This window comes from Lissotriton vulgaris, unplaced genomic scaffold, assembly GCF_964263255.1.
Source record: "Lissotriton vulgaris unplaced genomic scaffold, aLisVul1.2 SCAFFOLD_562, whole genome shotgun sequence".
Taxonomy (NCBI): domain Eukaryota; kingdom Metazoa; phylum Chordata; class Amphibia; order Caudata; family Salamandridae; genus Lissotriton; species Lissotriton vulgaris.
This window is the reverse complement of record NW_028250739.1, coordinates 676,827-700,847: the sequence shown is the minus strand read 5'-3', so window position 1 is coordinate 700,847 and position 24,021 is coordinate 676,827. Positions and strand designations below refer to the sequence as shown.

Genomic DNA, 24,021 nt, shown 5'->3' with positions numbered 1-24,021 from the left:
GAGCAGCTACCCTTTTCCCCGAAGCTTCTAGTACTTTAGATTCTTTGTCTGGAGGAGGAGCATAACCCGTAGTTTGTGTTGGCTCGCTTACGAGCATTTGACACCACCAAAGAGTCTAGCGGCAGCTGTCTCTTAATATATATATATATATATATATATAGGGTCCACAGGTGCCGGTCTGCATTTTCTCTCAATCCTGGGGTTAATAACCCTTGCCCTAGTGGTTTCCTTAAAAATGTCCCCTGCGTGTTTAAGGACACCCTTGAGCATAGGCAAAGTTTAACACATTTCTCTGAAGTGGGGAAGTGTCAAACAGGCAGTCCTCTTCAACTGGGTCAGCATGCATGTCCACATCATGATTTAGTGCTGCCCTTTCAATTAAAGCGTTGAAGGCAGCTGTATCTTCCGTTGGTGAAGTTTTCAAAGGGTAAGAGGGAGTATCAGGAATAGTCTGCGATTCGCCCTGGTCAGCAGGGTCTGTCCAGGCTTGAGTTTGGTCATCTTGATCAGTGTCCACAGGGTAACTATATTGCTCATCATCATACTCCATATCCTCAGCAGTGGGTGTGGGTGAATATGCCGAAGTGTCCTGGCCATAGTACCTCACAGTCTCAAAATGGACAGGTGATTTTGCTGAATCCCTTTTCTTTTTGAGTGGAATTTTGTACGATTCCAAAGTATTTTCTGATCTGATTTTCCTTTGGTAAATACTAAGTTAACCAGATTCCGAGTCAATATGCAACTTTGACTGGTCATCATATGAGGGCTCCTGGTACATAACGTCCTCTTCAAGAGGATGACTCCTTTTTCCCCAATGACACCTGTTTGGGGGCTTCGACCCCACGTTTCGGATCGAGCGCCTTGGGGCGTGCAGTAGGCGGTAGTCCGAATTTTATAGTTGGCATAGTGTCTTTAGACAGACCTTTTTCGGGGCCGGCATCGATGTAGGCCCGACCGACCTTGCCTATTCGCCCATAACTTCTTGGGCGCGCGCTGACTTCGGTGCTTGTGGTGTCGGAGGCGCACTCTTCTGCCTCGACGGTCTTCGAGGCGCTTTTGGCTTTCGACTCGAGGCCTTTGACAAGCTGTGGTCTGTCGACCTGGCGCTTCGGATCGAGACCTTTGCGAGCCTAGAGTCCCTTGTCTGTGTCGCTGTCCATCGACTTCTCCGGTTCAACGTGCTTGGCTTTAATGGCGGACTTTAGGAGTTCTGTTCAACACTTTTTACTTTCGACCCCGTAGGGTCGTCGACACGATGTCTTCTTCGACTCCGATGGGTTCGAGGTCTTCGACCCGAAGACTGTTTTCAACACTTTCGGTTTCGTTATTGCATCGACTGCTTTCGGTTTGAGTAGTGGAACCGATGGCTCATGTGATGTTTTCTTAGCCGGGCCTTGACGCGGGCTATAGAAAGTTGTTCATGATCTCGGCTAAGGCCTTCTGGCGATGCCTCTACCGGAGCCTTCGAAAGTGTTTGAGTGTCAGTTTCGGGCCCTGTACCCATAATTGGGCCTGGTTCATCGCTCGAGTCGTCATCAACTGCTCCGATGGGGGCTACGTCGTCCCTTACCTCGACGACGTTTACATATTTGACGTGGTCTTAGTCTTCCTCATAATAGTCAGAGCCATGCTCCGAACCGGGATCAGACAGCTGTTCTGCATCCTCTGTGTCGACGACCTCATAGTCTTCATCGAAGATGTTCACCGGGTCAGGCGCTGGCTTCGACATCGTTTGCCTTGTTGCGCGTAGGAGTCAAACGTTTTCTTCGACCTGAATCGAGCACAAGCTAGACAGTTGTTCTCGTCGTGCTCCGGTGACAAGCACTTGTTGCACACCGGATGTACATCGATGTGCGGGTACTTAGAGTTACAAAGGGGGCATTGTTTGAACGGGCTCCGTTCCATCGACGATCAGGCCTCCGGTGTCGAAAAGGCCACGCAGCTCTCTTAGACGTCCTGCTCAAGAAAACTGGAACAAGAACTCTGCACTGATCGAAACAAAACCGACGACCCCGAAGGCCTTTTGGCCTTTAGAAAGTTTCCGAACTTGAGTAAAGAAAAGTACATCCGAACCCAATGGCGGAAAAAAACAATCTGAGGATGGAGAGGATGCCCATGCGCACTGTAGTCAGGGGGGAGGAGCCACCTATCTCATGATACTTCGAAGACTCTTCCAGGACAACAATGTGCAATCATCCGGACCCAACACTAGGCGGGGATCTATGCACAGATATGAATTCAGCAGCTCACATGCCTCGAACAGTTAAATATAACCTTACTCTAAAGTGGTAGCTTGGTTGAGCAGTAAGGCAGTATCAAAGGACAGTGTAAAGAATTTGTTGTACACAGTCAGCAAAAGGTTTCACACACTCAAGAACTGAACTCTAGGCCAATTGTTTTTATATCAAAAGATAGTTTTATTTTAGAACCAACAGGTATCAAAATATACTTTTCTCAATAGGAGTGCGTTTTGGTTACAGTTGTGATTTTTAAAGAGTATAAATGTATTTTCAAAGTTGACACTTAGAAACTTGTCAGTGAAAAACAAGCAATGTTATCCTATGGAAGTAAATTCAAGTCACAGGTAAAGTAGGTTCTCGTTACTTTTGTAATCCAGTACTTGCGATTACTTTCTCGGTTCAGTACTGGGCTAAAATGGTACAGAACTGGCTTCTCTCCTGATAACATGTGAGCAATTCAGAATTCGGTATTCAGCTGATCTTAGATGAATATTTTAAAGTTTCAAAACTCCACACTTTAAAGAAATTTCAAGGGCAAACCGGTCAATGTTAACCTATGGAAGAAAAGAGTTATCAGCTTTTAGGTAAGTACTTGACTGGTGAAGTTAAGGTTCTGGGCATAGACTCAGGGGTCTCCAAGGGTCGGAAAGGTACAGTAGTTCCACCCTCAGAGGCACAGGGGCAGCCGGGTGCAGCGAGACTAGGCCCAATGCAATCCAATGGAGGGTAGAGGGCCTTTGGTTGGTGGCTGCAAGCAAGCAGGTCACGCGGCTGTGGGAGCTGAGCTTCTGGTCACTTACTCCGGGCAAGTGGTGAAGTAGAGTAGGGTAGAAGTTGTGCTTCCAGCAGCACTCGGGCGGCTGGGTGCAGGGTGCTTTGGAGCCGTCGGGAGCTCAATGTTATCCAAATCGTAAAGTTAAAAATTGAACAAAGGCTGCAGGCTCGGGGACAGATTCTTCAGGTGCAACCACCACTTCGAGAGTTAAGTTGGGATCTTGGAGAAGAGGTAGGTACCCCAGAGGAGGGCACAGGGGGCCACCGGGTGCAGGGTTGTCTTTTGGTGTCAGGAAATCTTACCCTCGACTGGTCGCGGTTGGAGGTGTCCCTTGGTTCTGAGGCTGCAGGCGTCGTCTGGTTTCTTCAAGGAGGGTCTTTGGGCTCTGGACTTTGGGTTCCAGTCGCCGGCGGGGTGGGTTGGTTGGTTGGGCTTGGGCACGTCCTTATGGTCTTATGCCACTCAGGCGCAGGCAGGGCTTGGCGGGTGCAGAGTGGGCTGGATTTGCAGTTCCTGGCTGGCACCAGGGGTATTGCTGTTGGAGCAGAACCACTGCTCGTGGGAGTCCCAGTCTTTTGGAAGGTTCAAGGCAGGCAGGTCCTCCGGAGTTGTCGAGGTTGCTGTCCGCAGGAGACGCCGGAGTTCCACAGTAGCAGGTTCAAGGAGCAACAGGCCTGTAGGGTTCTGGGGCCAAGTCAGTGGGCTTAGTCCTTTTGTTAGCAGCTGCGCAGCAGGTCTTCTGGTTTCTAGGTCTTGTTGCTGCAATCGGGATCTGAGGAAGGAAGGTTCAGGGTGCCCCATAATACTAAATTTAGGGGCGTTACAGGTAGGGAAAGGCAGGGACCCATTGGTCCCTGCTCTGGGTTGGGTACACCCCCAAGCCTGCTCCTGTCGGAGGGGGGCAGGAGTCTAGCTGTGATTGGGCAGGGCTCCCATCTTCAAGATGGCCGGAGTCCGAAGTCATGCTTCACCTCGCCTCTCCCACCTGAGGGGTGGGGTTGGCAGAGGCTGGCATACCCCCTTTCCTCACTTAGGGTTTCCCGCCGTTCTTCTCGCCAGAGTGGTGGCCAGAACCGGCGGGGGCCAGTTGCTGAGTACAGCAAGTGGCCTGGAGAAGCTCACAAAGGCGGTATGCCTTTGAAGCTTCCCCTGCCCATCCTGGGGGAGGAGGCTTGGCATCTTGTCCCAGGATGTGCATTGTTTCAGGCCCCCAAGAGCGGCAGGGTCTCGACCCGGCGCTCCAGAAACATGTCTGGTGGTGGCAGCCTCGGCAGCCACACAGGACACTGGGAGTGGGTTAGGTTTCAGGGGGAATCTCTAAGATGCCCTCTGTCGTGCATTTTACATTAAATCCCACACTGGCATCAGTGCAGGTTTAATGTGCTGAGAAGTTTGATATCAAACTTCCCAGTCTTCAGTGAAGCCATCATGGTGCTGTGGAGTTCGTAATGACAACCTCCCAGCACTATATACTCTTAACGGCAGCACTGCACTTAGTGCCCAGGGATGGCCCTGGGAACTGTAGGGGCACAGGGCTCATACACCTGTACCCACACCACTGGCATAGGGCACCCAGCTAAAGGGGTGACTGATAGATGGCAGGGCAGTGAGCTTGTGGGCATGGCACACAGGGATGTGTGCCATGTCGACTCTCCGTTTAGTTCGGTACTTAGACACTCAGCCTGCAAAGGCAGTGTGTGGGTGTCAGGGTACAGGGCCCCTAAGGGTGGCACATTAAGTGCTGTAGCCCTTAGGGGTCTTCTCTGGTCACCATGCCCGGAGTACCTAGGGTACCATTTACTAGGGGCTGACAGGTGGCCAGAGATGCCCATTGGGTTTTAGTTTCAACACAGGTTTAGGGAAGGAACACAGGCCCTGGGCACCTGGTTGGCAGGAGCCCAGGGAACACTCAGTCAAAGCACATCAACAATTCAACCAAAAGTGGGGCATACTCATGCAAGCAAAACTGCACACTCACACCCAACTATGGTCCTCCACCATGTCTCAAAAGACTAACTAAGTTGCATCCTCTTCAGCGTAAAGTTCAGCGGTAAATTAGTTGCTACACTTGCAGAAATCGGAGGGCGATTACTGGCAGTCAGAATACAATTGGAATCTGTACACTTTACGCTCGCTAGCATATACACTCCTAACACACAATAAGAGCGCTTCATACGCAGAGCCCTCTGAGAAGCTATAGCATTCCCAGATGGAGCTATTTTAATAAGTGGGGGGCGACTTCAACCTGGTTATGGATAATGCTCTAGACCGGTTGGGGCAGTGCCACACGCAGACAGAGTATTTTTCGGCAGACCATTTGCACTGGCTCACAGAATCAAAGACATATGGCGCAGTCACCACCCAGGCATAAGAGACTACACACTTTACTCAGCAGCTCACAAAACATACGCCCGCATAGATCACTTTTTGGCTACGCCAGCCTGGCCGTGAGCCTTTCTGACCCCACCATTAAGCTGCGCTCTCTATCAGATCATGCCATGATCACAGTGTCACTACACCAGAACACACACCCTCCTAATCCTGCAGGGCGGCGTCCCGCTCAGCAGCGCATAAAACCTGTCTTCCTGGAGGACATTCTACCACACGAGAAGGAAAACTTCGACAAAACGTTGAAAAAAATCCAGCCACAAAATTACAGAGGGAGCTCTTTTCCTGGATCAGAGCTGGCTGGTATGGAAATCAAAGAACTGAAATCAGTGCGCCGAGATGGCTCTGTGTACGTGTCGCAGAGGTCACTTCTGGCACAAGTGACGCAGACGGCACGCAGATCCAATAGACATCACACACTGCTCACAAAAAATCTTCTATATCCAATTGTACGACTGGGGAAATTCAAAGGTAAGGATTTCACGGCTAGAAGTCTATCAGAGGTGAAAAACTAAGAACGCACATCTCGCCACTGAACACTACCTTAAGATTCAACAGCCAAACCCCAGGTTAAGATTCAACAGGTCCAAGTCATGCAATCTGTTCATCTAGTCCTCAACAAGTACTAACAGTAGTTAATTCTGACCTCAGGGGACCTATTTTGTTTTGTTTTATTGAGGGTAACGGGGGAGACAGTAGTCACAGGTGAAAAAGTGCACCTCATGATTCAATAAGGTGGAGTCAGAGCACCATTTACTAGCGTGCAGGAGTAATTGCTCTGAAAATTCAGATCCAGTCTGGTGCCTGGGATTATCCTCAGAGGTGAAGAATCTGTTAGGAGTATTTACATTGATCACCATAAAATGAGTGAACCAGCATGGGATGCACAAGGGTGAAAGTAGGGAGACTGACATCTAAAGCAACCACTTAGATAAGCAGATTTCAGGTTTATCACTAGGTGACTGGGTAGAGTTCAGTGGTTCAAGAGTGTTAAAATGAGGGAGTAGCCCATGCTTTTATTTCACGCAATTGAGCTGAATATTTAAAAGAGTACACCTTCTAAAATCCTTGTACTCCAATATTAATCACATACTTTAAGCCTGTGGGGAGCGGAGAGCAACTACCACATGGCAGTTTGTTTTCCTACTGTGGTGTACTTTTGGCCACCGCTTAGCTCAAGGAGGTTACATTTTAGAAAGATTTCTATATTAGCAGGTTTTGATGGCATTCTACATGCATGCAGGTGTAGATAATATGAACGCATAAGGAGGTGGCAAACAATTAACTTTATTGCAACTATATGACTTTGGGGAGGTGTTGTACACAGTAGACACATTTTGGCTATGGTGTTCATCTGGAGGCTGAATAGGTGATGAGCAATGCTGAAGCCCTATGACAGCTACTTAAAGCAAACCCAAGCTGTGTTGGATGAATCTGTTAAGGAGTACTATTAGGCTACCTATGGAGCTATAATTGTACTCCTAACCCAACTCCGCATCCCAAACAGGTTACCATACAAATATATTCCATACCCAGTCAATCCTTCTTGGGTATGCTACCATACAGGAAATATATAAGCCAAACTGTCTTTTCTATGCTTGAAAAAATACGTATACGTGATAGGTTTGTTCTCTGCATCAGCCTAGCTTTATTTATTTTGAAAGTTTTATATAGCACGAACAAGATCTTTGCAGATATCAGAGCGCTTTACATAGAATGGGTACATGAGGTAGCATAGTCAGACAGATAAATCAATAGATCAAACAGTACAAATAAGAGGCTGCAAAGCCAGTCATGTGAGTAATAAAAACAATACAAATAATCAGAGGGGTCAAACATGTAGTATAGGTCGATGCAGAGTATTAACAGAGTTCGAGATAATAGTTAAAGTGTATTTAGCCATGAGGATAGCTTTTACTTCATTTTTAAAGAGAGTAGTGGAAGAGATAAGCCTGGTTTCGGGAGGGAGTGAATTCCAGATCCTAGGCGCCATTCCTGAGAAGGAGCGTTTATATGTTTTTTCCTTCCGGAATCTTTGTTGGTTGAACAATGAGGCTGATATAATGCAAAAGGTGCCATGTTAAATTAGTGTTTGAGGGGTTGAGATAAAAAAAATTGACTATGAGAAAGGACATTTCACTCAGGCACTGCAGCCCCTGATGAATGAAGCCTTTCAAGAAGTAGCCCACCAGCAATGAAAGACAGGAACTCGCAAATTCATCCTTACCTGCACCACTCCACTAGGATTCACTCCGATCATCATGCAGATTCCACGAAATGCTGAGTCCTTCTCCTCGTTGTCTCTGATATTCCTCAAAGATGTACACCTGAGAAAAGTCATGTTTACTTATCGAAAATTAAAGGCACAAAATGCCACCCTTTCTCCCACCACTCCCTGAAGCAGACAAAAATCAGTCTCAAAGCACTTGTTGCAAGAATAACGTCACAATTCAATGTCTGTGTAACAGGTGTGCAGTTTTCAGATGCAACACTTAACAATTGGAAAATATGCTAAGCTTAGCCACAGGAGAGGAACATGAACCAGCATAGCTCTGCTGTAGAGTGTAGCGGAGCTCCAGGAACAAACATTATCAGAGCATGTTCACAATATTCAGCAGTGTCACCAGCACCAACATGGTAACTAGTAAACTTCGAATCTAACAGATCAGTAGTAACATCCTAGCCCTTCCACGGTAATCAGCAAATTGGACAATTCAAGCCCCAATTGGTCTCCAAGAAACCAACCCTTTAAGCCTGCAGTGATTTTTGCCATGCTTCTCTTGTAACTTACCAGGGTCTTATGAACTGCTGCAGCATCGGAGAAACTTCCTGTGGGCACACACACCCCAAACGCCCAATGGTGATTGCTGCATTTAAAATAAAAAATACAATTTTAATAAGGGCAGGGGGAGTTCTGCCATGCCACCCCTCCCACATGTAGCCACATTGAGCTTTCCAGTGATCTAAACTACTAAGAAGCCCCAATACAGTGTATTGCATTCATGTCAGGATGTTTGATAAAAAGGAGCGCGGTTTAAAGAACAAGTTACTTACCTTCGGTAACGATATATCTGTAAGAAACAGTAGTTAGTATTAGATTCCTTACCTTAGAATATCCCCAGGCGTCAGTCTGGATCCGGAAACTTGTGTAGCAGTACCCCTGCGCGTCGGTAGGCGTTGTCTGCAGGCGTCCCCTGCGGCTCCGCGTCAGTCGTCGGCGCCGTGATGACGTCGCTGGAGTATATAGACGCCGCCTCCGCGCGCTAACGTCAGTTCTTTGCACACAGCTTTTCCGCGCCAGAACACGCAGAGCCATGTGAGAACCAACACTGGTGCCATTTTTGAAACTAGGGCCCTGAAAGGGATGTCCCTAACCCTAGGTATCAGTTCGCAGAACAGGGAGGATGGGCGGGGCGGTAAGGAATCTAATACTAACTACCGTTTCTTACAGATATATCGTTACCGAAGGTAGGTAACTTGTTCCTCTGAAAGAAACAGGTTAGTATTAGATTCCTTACCTTAGAATAGATACCCCAGCAATACCAACCCCGGTGGTGGGTCTGCGAACCAATACAACCTTACACCAGAAAGTCCTGGAGGAGTGAACGGCCTAAGAAGCCATCCCTCCGGACTTGACTGTCCAGGCAGTAGTGCCTCGCAAAGGTGTGCAGCGAGGCCCACGTAGCCGCCTGGCAAATGTCCTGCAAGGGGACTCCCCGGCCCAGGGCAGTAGTAGCCGCCGTGGCCCGAGTGGAATGGGCCCTCAGCCCAACAGGAGGCTCCTTCCGAGCCAAAGAGTAGCACACTTTGATGCACAGAACGACCCACCGAGAGACGGTCCGTTTATGTACCGCCCGTCCCTTCTTCGCACCCACGTAGCCAACAAACAGTTGGTCATTCACCCGGAACTAGCGTGTGCGATCCATATAAAATGAAAGCGCACGTTTTGGGTCCAGACGATGGAGCCGCTCTTCATCCTTTGAAGGATTCGGAGGCGGGAAAAAGGAAGGGAGGGTGATGGACTGCCCGATATGAAAAGCAGAGTTAACTTTAGGCAGGAAAGAAGGTCTAGTTCTCAGAACCACCTTGTCTGGATGAATGGACATGAAAGGAGGTTTGACAGAAAGAGCCTGGAGCTCACTCACTCTCCTGGCAGAGGTGAAGGCAACCAGGAAGGCAGTCTTTAAATTCAGGAGACGGAGAGGACAGGAATGAAGTGGCTCAAAGGGAGCACACATCAAGAAGGTTAGAACCAGGTTCAAGTCCCACTGAGGCATCACAAACGGAACAGGTGGATACATGTGTGTGATGCCCTTCAAGAATCTTGTTACAATGGGGGACTTGAACAAAGAAGGTTGATCAGGCAGCCTCAGAAAGGCCGAAAGGGCAGAAAGGTAGCCCTTGATAGTGCCCAGAGCAGAGCCCTGCTGGGCAAGAGAAAGAAGAAAGAGAAGAACCTCAGAAAGAGGGGCAGAGAGAGGATCCACAGCCTTTGCTGTGCACCATGCCACAAACTTGTTCCACCGACAGGCGTATACCGATTTCGTGGAGGAACGCCTGGCTGCCAGAATCACATCACAGACTTCAGTAGGCAAGTCAAATGGCCTCAACTGCCGCCGCTCAATCTCCACGCATGGAGGTGGAGGCTGGACAGGTTCGGGTGGAGGACCGTCCCCTGCTGCTGCGACAGAAGGTCCTCCTGAAGGGGCAGGCGGATCGGGGGACCGACTGACATGCTGAGTAGCCCGGGGTACCAGTACCTTCGAGCCCAGTCCGGAGCCACAAGGATGACTTGGGCCCGGTCGCGCCTGATCTTCTTCAGCACTCTGGGCAGAAGTGGTATAGGCGGAAAGGCGTATAACAGACCGCAACTCCACTCGCGCCGAAAGGCATCGCCGCGCGAGTGCAGTCTTGGAAACTCCAACGCGCAGAACTGATGACATTGAGCGTTCTCTTCTGTGGCGAATAGATCTAACCAAGGCTCTCCCCATTGCCGAAAGAGGCCTTGCGCCACGTCAGAGTTCAGACGCCATTCGTGATCCATCGAGCACCGACGGCTGAGTTCGTCCGCCCTGGCGTTCAGAGAACCTGCCAGGTGTTGAACCACCAGAGTCACGCCCTGACGTTCCAGCCATTGCCAGAGGCGCAGAGCCTCCTGGCAAAGGGTCCACGACCCCACCCCGCCCTGCTTGTTGCAGTACCACATGGCGGTGGTGTTGTCCGTGAACACCTGCACCACACTCCCGTTGACAAAGGGGAGGAATGCTTTCAGTGCCAAACGAATCGCCCGGAGCTCCAACAGGTTTATATGGACCCGGGACTCCGCCGGAGACCAGATGCCTCTGATCTCTGCCTCTCCCAGGTGGCCTCCCCAGCCCTGGAGGGACGCGTCCGTCACAACAACGTGCTCCGGTTGGGGAAGGGAGAGGGATCTGCCTCTGACCCAATCGCGGTCCGTAAGCCACCACTGCAGTTGTCTTGCAGTGCCCTCTGAGATCAAGACATGGTCGGACAGGTTGCCCTGATGCTGGGCCCACTGAAACTTCAGGTCCCACTGCAGAGCCCGCATCCGCCACCGGGCGTGATGCACCAGAAGGATGCAGGAAGCCATCAGCCCCAGCAGCCGCAGCGTCAACCTGACTGAAACCCGGGATAACGGCTGAAAGATGGGAATCAAAGCCAGTATATCCTGGACTCGCCGTTCCGGAGGATAGACCCGAAACTGCGCCGAGTCGAGAACTGCTCCGATGAAAAGGAGCTTTTGAGAGGGACACAGGTGTGATTTCGGCACATTGATGGAGAACCCCAGCTCGTGCAGGAGGTCTGCCGTCATCTGAAGGTGGTGGACGACTGTCTGGGGCGAGCCCGTCTTCAACAACCAGTCGTCTAGATAGGGGAAGACTGAAACCCCCAATCTGCGCAGATGAGCTGCGACCACCGCCAACACCATGGTGAACACCCGTGGGGCGCTGGTAAGGCCGAAGGGGAGCACGATAAACTGAAAGTGCTCGTGGCCTACCGTGAACCGCAGGTAACGCCGGTGGGCCGGCAGGACGGGGATGTGAAAATACGCATCCTGCAAGTCCAACGCTACCATCTAGTCTTGCGGGTCTAGAGCAGCCAAGACCTGAGCTAAAGTCAACATCTTGAACTTCTCCTTCCGGAGGAAGCCGTTGACGTTCCTTAGATCCAAGATAGGACGTAGGCCCCCTTTGTCCTTCTTGGGTACCAGAAAGTAGTGGGAATAGCAACCACGCCCTACTTCTTGCCCAGGAACGCGCTCGATGGCCCCCTTGGCCAAGAGGGCCGTAACTTCCTCCCTCAGAAGTGCCAAGTGGTCCCCCGACACACGGTCGTTCTGCGGTGGCATGGCTGGAGGAGTTGTCTCGAAGGGGAGGGAGTAGCCCCTTCGGACGAGCTGCAGCACCCACCTGTCCGATGTTATTGTGCGCCAGTGGGAGAGGTGATGGCGAACCCTGCCCCCCACCGGCGTCACATGGGCCAGATAGCACGGACTAGGAGGATTTGAGTGGCAGATGCTGCGGGGGGAGGTGTGGCTTGACCTCGCCGCCGTCCCCGACCGCCACCACGGCGGTTTCCACGGCCGCCGCCACGTTGATAAGTCTGTTGCGGCGCGTGGCTGGCAGCATGTGTGGGACCGCCCTTTCCCTGGCCACGAAAGGAGCGAAACGAACCCGTTGGCTGGCGCTGGGTCGAGAGACCCAAGGACTTGGCCGTGACCCTGGAGTCCTTGAAGCGCTCCAGCGCGTGGTCCGCTTTGTCGCCAAACAGGCGACTGCCATCAAACGGCATGTCCATTAAAGCATTCTGGAATCTGCCGAGAAGTTGGCGGATCTCAGCCAGGCGTGGCGACGAATCGCCACCGTCGTGGACATCGCTCTGACCAGCGAGTCGGTCGTATCAAAACCACACCTGATGGAGTATCTTGCTGCGTCTCGGCCTTCAATCATAGCCTTGCCGAGCTTAGCCCGTACCTCCGGCGGGCATTCAGGCAGCAGGTCCGCGACCGTATCCCACAGAGAGTGGGTGTAGCGGCCCAAGAGGCACGCGGTGTTGCAAGACCGCAGTCCCAGACTCAGGGCCGAGAAGACCTTTTTGCCATACTGGTCGTACCTCTTTGATTCCCTGTCGGGCGGGGCCGACGGGAATGCGGTCTGGGAAGTGGAGGCCTGGATCACCAGACTCTCAGGGGTGGGATTGGTGGACAGAAACTTGGGGTCGCCCGAACACGGACGGTGGCGTCTGGCCACGTTCTTATCAACAGGCGAACTTGAAGCGGGCCTGGACCACGTGCCCAAAAGAACGTCAGTTAAGGCCTCGTTGAACGGCAGCAGCGGCTTCTGTGGGCATGACTGCGGTTTGAGGACCTCAGTGAGGATGTTAGTCCTCACGGCCGCGACGGGGAGCACAAGGTTTAAGGCCTTGGCAGCCCTCATCAACACCACTGAATAAGCAGCCCCCTCCTCCGTAGCCACGGTAGGAGGCGAGACAAAGCCAGGGTTGGGGGAGTCATCCAGACCACTGGCGTCACCCAAGTCACCCGTCCAGTCCATGTCGTACTGACACTCGCGTGTCAGAGGGTCCTCAGACCCCTCCCACTCCGCTCCGCCCCATCGGCGTCAAACCCGGCGTCGGGCGACGCCGGTCCGACTCAGTGTCCGGATTCGGAGAGGGAATGGGGACAGCACCGCCCGGGGACAGCGCCGCCCGGAGCCGGCGCCGCGCGGGGGCGGCGCCAGGGGTTGCCCCGATGGAATCGGCGCCGGAGAGGCCGGTTGACCAGCCGGCGCCGACCCTGAGGGCCCCTGCGGCGCCGGGGCCGGAGCACCCGACGGCATCGAGGCAGGGGCACCCGAACCGCTAGGGCCCCGGACGGGTTCACAGGGCCCGAAGGCGCCGCAGAACCCGCCAGAGGAGAAAGAGCCCTCATAACCATGAGGATCTCCTCGGGCGACGCGCCCTGCCCAGGGACCGCAGGGTATGGAGCAGGCACGACGCCGACAACGGACGCGGAGCCGCAGGGGACGCCTGCAGATGACGCCTACCGACGCGCAGGGGTACTGCTACGCAAAAGTTTCCGGATCCAGACTGACGCCTGGGGATATTCTAAGGTAAGGAATCTAATACTAACCTGTTTCTTTCAGATTTGATAAACACAAAATATCAGTAACTTAAGTGAGGTGAAACTGCTATTCCAATAACTGTCCCATGGACACGTCAAAGAAATATGTCTGTTTCTGTAGCCCTCAACTGACGTAAGGGAATGTTAAAAGCTTTATTAGTACTATTATAATAAATACAGAGCATTGTGTTTCTTCACCTTTCTTAAACATCATAACACCACCAAGAGCGTCCAGATATGAATGCAAATTTTGTGATGGAGTAAAAAAAAGTCACAATTTCCTTTGACTGAAGTACTTTTTCAGACACCAAAGTTACTGCAACCAAAAGGCTGGGAGTTGGCCTCAAATTGGACAAGTTAAAAAGTATGAGTTACTTACCTTCGGTAACGATGTATCTGGTAGAAACCATTCTAGCCGCAGATTCCTTCAGGTAGAATTATCCCCAGGCGTGAGACTGGATCCGGAAACTTTTTTGCCACATCACCTCTGCGCGCCGGGTGCAGGGAGACATCATGTGACCCCGCCCAGGCGGCGTCCGCGCATGTGACCTCAGCGAGGTCACATAAGACCCGCCCCGGCACGCCTACGTCAGTTTTCTTCGGAGAACTTTTCCGCACCACAACGCGGAATCACCAGATAAACTGTGGAAGCATGGGAACAGTGCGCGAAGAGCAGAAAAATTGGAAGAAGCGGTAACTAACACAGAATAGTGGCAACACCGTTGAACTCAAAGACAGTAAAGAAGAACGAGCAAGCAGAGCGCTGCGCAGCCACCCTGTCAGCCCATTGACAGCCTCCCACTCCCGTGCCCCAGATGCAAGGATCATGCGTAAAGTCATGGTAGCCGTAGTAAACCTACCACCCTTATCCAGAGAAAGGGGACCAGTCCCAAGACAGGGAAAATAACCCTCCAAGCCACTTAAACAGAGGGCAAGCACCCATAAGGGACAAGGCAAGACCTGGCCAGATGACCCTTTATCAGGGGATAGCACTGGAAGGGAGGGGCTGTGTCTCCTGTGAGTGCATTCCTTGTTCTTGACGGTTGGCTCTGTCTGGGGTCGGTTCATTCTCCTTGGTTCGTGGAGGATGGTGTTCCGATGCTCTGGTGATCTGCTGCTCTGGCTACTCCAGGTTTGGTGGAGATTGCTTCTATCACTGTCCTTCTGTAGTAGGGGTATCTCGGTTATAGTCATAACCTAGTGAATAGCCCCGCCCATGTGCGTCGACCCCGGAGCAAACAAAAATAATCTCTTAAGCGGTCTTCATTGCAGCCCTGCATCATCCTAGTTGCTCCGACGTGGGCACGCCAACCATGGTACACCACGTTTCTAGAACAATCTGTGGTACCGCATCAAAGGCTGCACCTCACACCCAGGCTTTTGACGCAGAGCCATGGCGACATTCAGCACCCAGATCCGCAACAGCTCAACCTGGCGATCTGGCTCCTGAGGTCTTAGAGTTTGGCTATCTGAACTTGCCTCCTGACTGTATGGACATCAGGGAGGCAAGGAGGCCCACCACCAGAGCATGCTATGCGGCGAAATCGAAGCGGTTTGTCATTTATTGTGCAGACCACAACATCAACCCGCTGGACGCATCTACTCAAAACATCATTTGTTATCGGTTACATCTATACAAATGTAATCTGGCCTATGCTTCCATTCGTATTCATTTGTCCGCAATAGCTGCTTATCTCCAAAACAGGCAGCATCTCTCCCTTTTCAGAGGGCCTGCCATCAAAGCTTTTCTTGAAGGACTCAAACGAGTCATTCCTCCCCGGACTCACCAGCTCCTAAATTGAACCTGAATATGGTCCTCACAAGACTGATGGGTCCACCTTTTGAGCCACTGCATTCATGCGAGATTCAGTTCTTAACATGGAAAGTGGCTTTCCTGATAGTGATTATGTCGCTACGACGCGTTGGTGAACTCCAAGCACTAACTAACCAAGAGCCATTCATACAGATTCATTTCAACAGGGTGGTGCTTCGCACTAACCCCAAGATCCTTCCTAATGTGGTTTCGCAGTTCCTTATCAACCAGACTATAGAACTGCCTGTGCTCTTCCAAAATTCTGAGTCAGTTGCGGAGAGAATGCTCCACACGCTTGACGTTAAGAGGGCCTTGATGTACCACATTGATAGGACCAAAGATTTTCGGAAGACGAAAAAACTATTTGTTGCCTTTTCGCCACAACACAAAGGCAACCCCATTTCCAAGGCTGGTATAGCCAGGTAGATCGTGGAATCCTAGGATTCCCACGCATATCTCCCCCAATCCTAACACCCTTGACTCCACAATCCCCACTCTCAACCCCTCTAACGTAGCCCAACCCCAGAGCGACAGGCACTTCACCCCTACCCCCAGCACTTTAGTCATTCACCCACCTGCAGTGGCTGCTCCACACTCCTCAATTACAGTCACAGATCTCTCCCCCATTTGCCTCAGCCTCACCCCCACCTCCCCTATCAACATTCGGTCCTCCACTCATTTCACCCCCACTTCCCTCACCCCTGACCCCACTGCTCTCACCAGCAACACCACCCCCCCCTCCAACACTCTGACCTCCACACATACCATTAACACTCCGCTCACCCCTGACATCACAACTCCCACCCACAACCTAGCTCAGATCCGGAACGACATTCCCAACGACAATTCCTACCATTTATCCCCTCCCACTCTGTCCCCACTACCCTCTGACTAAATACGCAGAACACACCTCCTCTCTCAACTTAACTCCCCCTCCTCACAACAGGAGCATTACCAATCCCATTCCCCCCCCATTCTCAGCCCCCACTACCCTTGCGGCACCACCACTAACATACACCCATCCTCCACCCTGCTCTCTCCGCCCTACACCAATGCCCTCTCCCTCACCACCAACCCCTTCTCTACATCATCCACACCCCTCCCGCCCAAAATCTCTCTCCTCCCTAACTCCTTCCCGTACACTGACACTGACACTACGGAGCCCTGCACGAATACCAGCCTACTCCCCCACATGCTCGACGATTCATTGGGCAGTCATGCACCCCTGATCTCCGCTCCCACCTCCATCGCATACCCCATGTTGGACAAGATTATGGCTACACTCATCCAGGTCAAGGAAGACGTGCACAACATCAAAGAACTACTCTTCACACAACACATACAACTCTCACCCACCTCCACCTCTCCCCCAAACATGCCCCCCACCCTTCGGATTGACTCTCACTCAACACTCCCCACACCAGACCAGACTTCAACCACTGTCCACAAGCACTACAGCCGCACTCGCCGCCCCTGCAACCCCTCACCCACCGCCACCTCTCCTCCAAACAGGCCCCCCTCCCTTCCGGTGGACTCTCCCACCCAACACTCCCCACACTGGACTTCAATCCCTGTCCGCAATCACAACCGGCCTCATCGCCCCTACAACCCACTGTCAGACCTCGACACACGCACTCTCCTCCGATCCTACGACACAGCCCCCCACACATCCACCGCACACCTTACCATACCCACCATACACGCAAATCCCCTTAGACCCCCCTACTCTTAACAGCAGAATCTCCATCCCTAATAACCTTAGAAAAGTTCCTATATCTCTAGAACCCTCTACCACCCTCAACACACACCCGCCTCAAATACACTCTCCACAACTGCAGATCTGTCTCGAAACATTCCGCCGCCATCGCTGATCTCATCCTTTCTTTGGACCTTGACCTAATAATTTTGACTGAAACCTGGCTAACTGAATCGTAGTCAACTATAATGGATATTTTGGTTCCTCCCAACTACCACATCATTCGACTTGACAGGTCCGGCAAATTAGGCGGTGGAATTGCATGCATTTACAGGAACAACCTCTCTGTTCGGAGAGTCAACTCCGCCTCCCTACCATCCCCTACATCCTGCGAATACATCTGCTTCGACATTCTTAATGAGGGCAAATCGATATGCTCTCTGCACGGCATTTACCACCCACCTAGGGACAACCTTACCTTTTCCCAACAAATCATGGATATGATCTCAACTAATTCTGGACGGCAGCTCACCCAAATATACCTTGGTGACTTCAACCTACACTGGAACGACCGCAATGACGCGGTGGTAAATAGTCTTAAAAACTTCCTCAATGCCCATGACCTCACCCAAATATGCAACAGCCCGACCCACGAGAAAGGTGCAATCCTCGACCTTATTTCCAAAGAGGACCATATCCAACTCGAGTCCATCCTACCCTGTGACTGGTCAGACCATCATATTGTCACCTTCATCAATGAAAAAGTTAAAACTAACCCGGCTCAACCCTCCAAGCCCAAAGTCTGGAAAAGAGACCTGAAAAAACTCAACCCAAGCTCTCTGCCTCCTAACAGCTGCAAACTCCTACTCCCACCTAACGGCACAACAGACGTTCAATCCTTAACTGGCCACTATCTCAATACTATGACCTCAATAATTAGTGAGGCTGCACCGATGCAGCTAAAAAGAGTCTCCACCAAAATCTCCAATCCATGGTACGACGGGAGTCTCAATGAGGATAGACGAGACGTGCGAATGGCAGAGCGCACCTGGAGATCAGCTCCCTCTGCACTGCACTTAAAAACCCTGAAGAAAAAAAGAAACGCCTATTTCAGGAAAATTAAACGCTCAAAATCAGAGTTCTTCAGCTCGACTAAGCAAAAAACCGTCCGAGGAAACTGTTTGAGCTAATCAGAACACAAGCCAAGGAGCAACCCCAACCACCTAGCACGGTGCGCGAAGCACCCTCCTGTGAAGACTTCTCCGCCTTCTTTATCCAAAAAACTGATAACATAAACAGCGATCTCATTGATGCAAGCCTCTACCCCAGACCCCGCTGCACAGCATCAACTGAACCAAAAAACAATGCTTCATGGTCATCCTTTGACACCTACTCCGAAGAAGAAATCAGCAAACTACTCAGCACCTTGAAACCATCCAATCACCTCTCAGACCCCCTTCCAGCTGCTAAGGTAAAAGACTTTACCCCTTTGATTCTCCCACTCTGGACTAAAATTATTAACAGCTCACTACAACAAGGAATCATACCAGACTCCCTCAAAGTTGGACAAGTCACACCCTTACTTAAAAAACCTACAGCCGACCCATCTGATCTGAACAACTACCACCCCATTACAAATGTTCCCACTCTTGCTAAACTGCTGGAAAAATGCGCACAGCTACAATTGACTAAACACATTGATCAGTTTGAGCTACTCAACCCTCAATCAGGCTTCCGAGCAGGGCACAGCACAGAAACTGCTATGACTCACATAATTGACGACGCACTTCAAATCCTAGACCAAAACGACACCTGCCTCCTCATCCTGCTTGATCTCTCTTCAGCATTCAACACCGTTAAACATGAGAAGCTAATCGAACTTCTCAACACAAGAATGGGTATATCTGGAACTGTTCTCAAATGGTTCACGTCCTTCCTACAAAACAGATCGCAGAAATTCAAGAGCAACAACATGATGTCCTCGCCAATACCTGTATCGCTAGGCGTCCCCCAAGGATCCTCTCTATCCCCGACTCTGTTCAACCTAGTTATGGAACCTCTCACCCCGCTACTACAAGCATCCAATGTTCTCTTTCACATGTACGCCGACACCCAACTCTATCTCAAACTACAATCCCCCAAAGACATTCTGCTCCTGAACTCAACGATCAGAAGCACCCAATCCTGGCTTGCCGATAATCACCTCAAACTCAATGCTCTGAAATGCAAATGCTACTTACCAGTATGCATCTGTTCTTGGCATGTAGGGCTGCTGACATTCATATCTGTGCATAGATCGCCGCCTAGTGTTGGGTCCGGATGATTGCACATTGTTGTCCTGGAAGAGTCTTCGAAGTATCACGAGATAGGTGGCTCCTCCCCTGGACTACAGTGCGCATGGGCATCGCCTCCATCCCCAGATTGTTTTTAGCCATTGGCAGAGATGGAGTGAAGTATGTGAGTGATGCCCATGCTATGAGCATATGTGTATATATATATATGAATACTGCAGCTGCTACAGGCGCCGGGGAGGAGGGTGGGCGATATGAATGTCAGCAGCCCTACATGCCAAGAACAGATGCATACTGGTAAGTAGCATTTGCAGTTCGAGGCATGTGGGCTGCTGAATTCATATCTGTGCATAGAATACATAGCAGTCCTCCCATTATTGGCGGCCGCCCGTGCCAGCTGCAGCAGTCTGAAAAAGTGTTTTGAGAACAGCCTGACCAACAGCTGCTTGCTGTTTGGAGTGCAAGTCTACGCAGTAATGTTTAGTGAAAGTATGTGTGGTAGACCATGTGGCTGCTCTACAAATATCTTCTAAGGGAATGTTACCTAGGAAAGCCATAGAGGCCCCCAACTTTCTGGTGGAGTGGGCTCTCGGTGGAATTGTGAGAGTGCGTTTAGCCTTAGCGTAACAGATCTGAATGCATTTCACGATCCACCTAGCGATCCCAGCTTTGGAGATAGCGTTTCCCTTGTGGTGCGAGGCAAAAGCAACAAAAAGTTGCTTGGTCTTACGAAAATCTTTTGTCCTGTCAGCGTAGTACATCAAGGCTCTCTTAACGTCAAGGGTGTGGAGCATCCGCTCCGCCAGCGATTCTGGGTTTTGAAAAAACACTGGCAACTCAATTGTCTGGTTCATGTGGAATTGAGATACAACCTTGGGTAAGAATTTAGGGTTAGTGCGGAGTACCACCCTGTTAGCGTGTACTTGGAAGAAAGGTTCCTGGATGGTAAGCGCCTGCAACTCGCTAACCCTCCGTAGTGATGTAATTGCTACTAAGAAAGCAACCTTCCAAGTCAGAAACTGAAGCTCACAAGAGTGCAGTGGCTCAAAGGGAGGACCCATCAACCTTGTAAGAACCACATTGAGGTTCCATTCCGGAGCTGGTGGCGTCCGTGGTGGAATGACTCTTGAGTCCTTCCAGAAAAGCCTTGATAGCAGGGACCTTAAAAAGTGATAGGTGTTGCCTATTCTGGAGGTATGCTGCCTTTGCAGACAAGTGAATGCGGATGGAAGAGTACGCCAAATTGCACTGGTACAGGTGGAACAGGTAACAAATGATGTTCTGAATGGAAGCATCCAGCGGGTCAATATTGTGGTTCACACAGTAAATGACAAACCTCTTCCATTTAGCCGCATAACAAGCTCTAGTAGTGGGCTTCCTTGCCTCCCGAATGATGTCCATGCAATCGGGGGGGAAGATTTAGGTAGCCAAACTCTAGGACTTCAGGAGCCAGATCGCCAGGTTGAGCTGTTGCGGATCTGGGTGCTGAATGTCACCATGGCTCTGCGTCAGAAGGCTGGGCGTGAGATGAAGCCTTTGATGCGGTACCACGGAGAGTTCTAGAAACGTGGTGTACCATGGTTGGCGAGCCCACGTTGGAGCAACCAGGATGAGAGTCATCGAGTGCTGCCTGAGTTTGCCTGCCACCAGCGGTATCAGAGGTGCTGGGGGAAAAGCGTACGCAAATCTGCCTGACCAGTTCATCCACATCGCATTGCCCTGCGATTGCGGGTGTGGGAACCTGGCGGCGAAGCTTTGGCATTTTGCGTTCTCCTTTGTGGCGAACAGGTGTATCTCTGGATGACCCCACCTTTGGAAGTACGGTTGGAGTACTGATGGATGTATCTCCCACTCGTGCATTTGGTGGCTGTGCCTGCTGAGCAGGTCCGCCATCTGGTTGTCCTTGCCCGGGAGATGCTCTGCCATGAGGAAGATGTTCCTCTGAATGGCCCACTTCCACATGCTCTGAGCCAGATGAGACAGCTGCGGAGTGTGTGTGCCCCCCTGCTTCTGGATGTAGTACATGGCCGTCATGTTGTCCGTCCGGATCAACACGACCTTGTTGCACAGATGTACTTTAAAGGCCTTCAGAGCCATGAAGATTGCCATCAGTTCCAAAACGTTGATGTGCATCTTCCTTTGCTGCGGTGTCCATAGTCCCTGCACAGTGTAATGGAGTACATGAGCTCCCCATCCCTGGAGAGAAGCGTCCGTTGTCAGGATGATCTGTGGCACAGGCTCTTGGAACGGTCGGCCCTTGCAAAGGTTTTGTGGATTCCACCAATGCAGAGAGTTGTATGCCCGACCGCTCACCAACACTAGGTCTTTCAACTGCCCGTGAGCCTGAGTCCACTGACGTGCTAAGCACTCCTGAAGCGGACGCATATGTAGTCTCGCGTGCGGCATGCAGGAGGCCATCATGCCTATCAACTGCATGAACACTCTTGCTGGAAGCGAGTGTTGAGGTCTGAACTTCTGTATCAGCGATTGAATGCTGCTGACCCTCACTGAATTTGGCTGTGCTGTGGCTGCCAGAGTGTTTATGGTCGCACCCAGATACTGCCGTATGTGGGCGGGTTGGAGGTGGGATTTTGGGTAATTCAGTGAGAATCCCAGATCGTGCAGGAGGTGAATGGTGTGGGACATGTGGGCGGCACACTGCTGGGCTGACTTCGCCTGGACGAGCCAGTCGTCCAGATAAGGGTAGACCTGGATGTTCTGTCTCCTGAGGTGCGCTGCCACTGTCGTCGTGAACACCCTGGGTGCCGTGGTGACCCCGAAAGGCAAAACCTTGAACTGGTAGTGCTGGTTTTGCATGGTGAACCGGAGGTAGTTCCTGTGGGTAGGGTGCAGTGGAATGTGAAAATACGCATCCTTTAAGTCTAAAGTCGCGAGAAAATCCCCCTGAGGGGCAGCATATGGAAGTGCTCCGACAGGATGTATTGGTTGAGTGGCCTGAGGTCCAGGATGGGCCTGAGGGACCAGTCTTTCTTTGGTATTAAGTACAGGGAGTAGACCCCTGTGCCTCTTTCCGGCACTGGCACGAGCTCGATTGCCCCTTTTTGCAGCATGACGATGACCTCCTGCTGCAATAAGTGCAAATGCTCGGCCGACATAGGACGGTGTCTTGGGGGTATGTTGGGTAGAGTGGATGTTAACTCCAGACAATAACCATATTGTACAAGCTTTCTGACCCACCTGTCTGTGGTGATGGACTTCCAGACTGGCAGGAACTGCTGGAGTCTCCCCCCGACTGGTGTTGTATGGTCGGGGGGGCAGTGACAAGGCGTCACTGTTTGTTGGTGGCAGAGGATCTGGAGGAGTTGTTTCGGCGACCTCTGCCCTTGGCGCTGTTACCACGATATCCACCTCGGCTCTTGTTGGTGTATGTGGATTGAGTGTTGGCCTTGTAGTACTGCGTGGACTGGGAGAGCTGGCCTCTGGAAACACCTCTAGTGCCTGAGCGACGAAAAGACCCACCCCAAAACTGCTGGGGCTGTAAGGCACCCATGGATTTAGCAGTTTCCATGTCCTTTATTTTTTCTAGGGTGGTGTCAACCTCTGGCCCAAACTGGTGTTCTGGATTCACTGTTTGATTCAGGATGGTGGTTTGGATTTCTGGCTTAAATCCAGAGATTCTCAGCCAGGCATGTCGTCGTAGCATAACACTAGTGTTCACAGCTCTGGCGGCGGTATCAGCTGCGTCCAGAGCGCACTTAATCGAAGCGTTAGAAATCAGCTTCCCTTCCTGAATAAGCATTTCAGCCGCCTCCTTGTATTCATCAGGCAGGTGCTGCAACAGGGTCTCCAGTGAGTCATAGTGTGAAATGTCATACCGCGCCAGAAGCGCTTGTGTATTGGAAATGCGCCAGATGTTGGCTGCCTGAGCTGCCACCCTCTTCCCCGATGCCTCAAAGACCTTGGGTTCTTTGTCTGGGGGAGGAGCATCACCCGTAGTCTGAGAATTAGCCCTCTTCCGGGCATTCGAGACGACAAGGGAGTCCAGAGGCAACTGTCCTTTGATGTAGGTAGGATCAGTAGGCGCCGACTTGTATTTCTTCTCAATCCTAGGGTTTATCACCCTCGCCCTGGTAGGTTCTTTAAAGATCTCGCCAGCATGTTTCAGAACACCTTTCAGCATAGGCAGAGTCTTGACCGTTCTTTCTGAGACTGAGAAGGTATCAACAAGCACTGGCGTTGCCAATAGGTCTCGCAGTAGGAAAGTTGGAGCTATTACAATTGCAAATAACAATGCCTTTTATTTTTGTTTTCAGTTTAAAAACATAAAGGGCTTTGTCATTTACAAAACCAATAGCTCCAACTTTCCTACTGCGAGACCTATTATGCACTGCACAGTGCGTGGGTGAGTGGCGTTGCGTGGGTGAGTGGCGTTGCGTGGGTGAGTGGCGTTGCGTGGGTGAGTGGCGTTGCGTGGGTGAGTGGCGTTGCGTGGGTGAGTGGCGTTGCGTGGGTGAGTGGCGTTGCGTGGGTGAGTGGCGTTGCGTGGGTGAGTTTTACCCATTGTACTTAATCACACTTTTCTGCGCCCTGAAACCTATTTGGGTGGAATATGCAACTTATTCATTATAAGAAAAAACGAAATGAATAAATAAATACACAAGGTGGGCATATTGTGTGGGGAGGCGGGAGGGGGCTGAAAGAATGGGGCGAGCCC

General features: G+C 51.2%; 1 protein-coding gene across 2 annotated transcripts in view; it reads right to left on the bottom strand.

Annotated features, from left to right (window-relative positions):
* The window catches only part of TNPO2 (transportin 2), a 179,546-nt gene that overhangs the window by 41,972 nt on the left and 113,553 nt on the right, over window positions 1–24,021 (bottom strand). For both annotated transcript variants that reach the window (XM_086950639.1, XM_086950640.1), the window contains exons 21-22: window positions 8,195–8,270; window positions 7,631–7,730 (exon numbers count right to left, since the gene is read on the bottom strand). In XM_086950639.1, coding sequence (XP_086806765.1) covers window positions 7,631–7,730; window positions 8,195–8,270 — 176 coding nt within the window. The remainder of the gene's footprint in view (window positions 1–7,630; window positions 7,731–8,194; window positions 8,271–24,021) is intronic.